The sequence below is a fragment of the Chaetura pelagica genome, unplaced genomic scaffold (genome assembly GCF_000747805.2).
Source record: "Chaetura pelagica isolate M959 unplaced genomic scaffold, ChaPel_1.0 scaffold872, whole genome shotgun sequence".
NCBI lineage: Eukaryota > Metazoa > Chordata > Aves > Apodiformes > Apodidae > Chaetura > Chaetura pelagica.
In genome coordinates this window covers 71812-73516 of record NW_009952388.1, presented here as the reverse complement: position 1 = coordinate 73516, position 1705 = coordinate 71812, and the positions used below count along the sequence as shown (strand labels likewise).

The following is a 1705-nucleotide window of genomic DNA, read 5'->3' as shown; positions in this document are numbered from 1 at the left end:
AGCCCCCTCCCTCCTGCCCCCCGCGGGGCTCCAAACGCTGCACAGGGCACGGTCCTTCACACCCAGCATCCCCGGGAGGAGGGAAGGGGGTCTGGTGCTGGCTCCCTGCTGCCCCCCACGGTCCCACTAAGCACACGAGAGCAGCTCTGCCACCCAGCTCCCAGATGGGGCCAGACTGTCCTGGGACAGAGCAGGGAGGACCTGGAGCTCCCTGAGCCAGCCTAGGCACAGCCCGTGGGCTGTCCGAGGTGGGGCTGGAGGGGGCTAAGGCCTGGGCAGAGGGCACGGGGGCACCACTGGTGCCCAGGCCCCTGCAGGGCTCCACAGGCTCTCACAGACAGCACCGACGTCCACAGGTCCCTCCCAACCCAGAGGTCCTCACCGGTTCTGCACCATGTTCATCACCATCCAGTCAGAGGGATACACTGTTTTCCCAATCAGGTCCTTGAAGAGGATGAAGGTCTCCATGAGAAAGTCCTGCAGGGGAGGAGGAGATGTCAGGAGCTGGGTGGAGCAGGGATATAGGCTATGCCAGGTCCAGGGCAGGGGGCACCAGGCAGGGCACTGGGACCAGTGGGATGACAGAGGGTCCCGGTCACTGCGTAGGGAAGCACTCACCATCAGCTCAGGACGGGAGGGGAAAGCCTTGATGTAGGATCTGTAGTGGTCCTTGTCCATTTGGCTCAGGATGGCAGCCATGCAGGCCACGTAGTGACTCTGGGGGAGAGGGGTTGATCAGGCTCTGCCGAGGCCCCATGGCTGCACACTGCTCACACTTCTGGTGAGGGTCCCCCCACATCTGGCACTGCTGGGATTTCCTCCAGCAGGTCTGTAACCCCCAATCCCAGCTGCCCTGGGGGTCCTTTGCCCTCCCCAGCCCCCTCCTCCCTGGCTCTTCAGCCCTCTCCTCTTGTCCCAGCTCCTGCAGCCAGCCCTCCCTCCTCCAGTCCTGCCGTGACGCTGGGGGGGTCGCAGAGGTAACGGTGCAGGGCCCCTGCTGTGAGGGCAGGGAATGCTCTGCCTGCCCGGGATCACATACCGAGCGCCGGCAAAGCAAAGGAAGTGCCACAAATCCACCTGTGTTCCCGAGTGTCCATGTGCAGTGCCACAGAACCCTCGGGTTCGGGGGGATCCCGGGGCAAGAGCTGGGGTCACGCTCCCCACTGGCAGAGCTCGGCTCTGCCTGAGCCTTCTCTGAGGTCGGGGTGGGGAGGGTGTTTGTCACGCACCAGCCGGGGGAGCTCGGCTCTGCCTGAGCCTTCTCTGAGGTCGGGGTGGGGAGGGTGTTTGTCACGCACCAGCCGGGGGGGTGTCACCCACCACCACGGCAGAGCGAAGCCCTGCGTGACCGGCACGGCCCCGCGGGGAGCGTGGGGTACGGCAGGAAGGTGATGGGAGAGAACCTGAGCGGCAAGTCAGTCCTGGGAATTCGACGGGATTAGTTCAGTCATCTGGAAAGAGCTGCTCTGGTGGCAACCGGAATTAGCTTCAGGTGAACTCCCTGCCCCGCCTGCTACACCTTCTGCGAGGGAAGCTGTATTTACATGTAAATTGCGTTACCGGGAGCGCACAGCCCGGCGCTGCTGCCCACGGGGATGCGGTTCGCGCTGTGCGTGTCCCCGGGGACGGGCCCAGGGGAGCCGGGCACAGCCGCGGTCCCCGGACTCAGCGGGTGGCCGGAGACAGGAACGGTGCCAGACAGGCC

The 1705-nt window shown here is 65.2% G+C and overlaps 1 protein-coding gene across 1 annotated transcript in view; it reads right to left on the bottom strand.

Annotated features, from left to right (window-relative positions):
• LOC104398129 (dedicator of cytokinesis protein 2-like) overlaps window positions 1–1705 on the bottom strand; it is a 66946-nt gene that overhangs the window by 17849 nt on the left and 47392 nt on the right. The window contains 2 exon segments of the mRNA XM_010008178.1: window positions 383–477; window positions 619–717. Of these exon segments, the coding sequence (XP_010006480.1) occupies window positions 383–477; window positions 619–717 (194 nt within the window).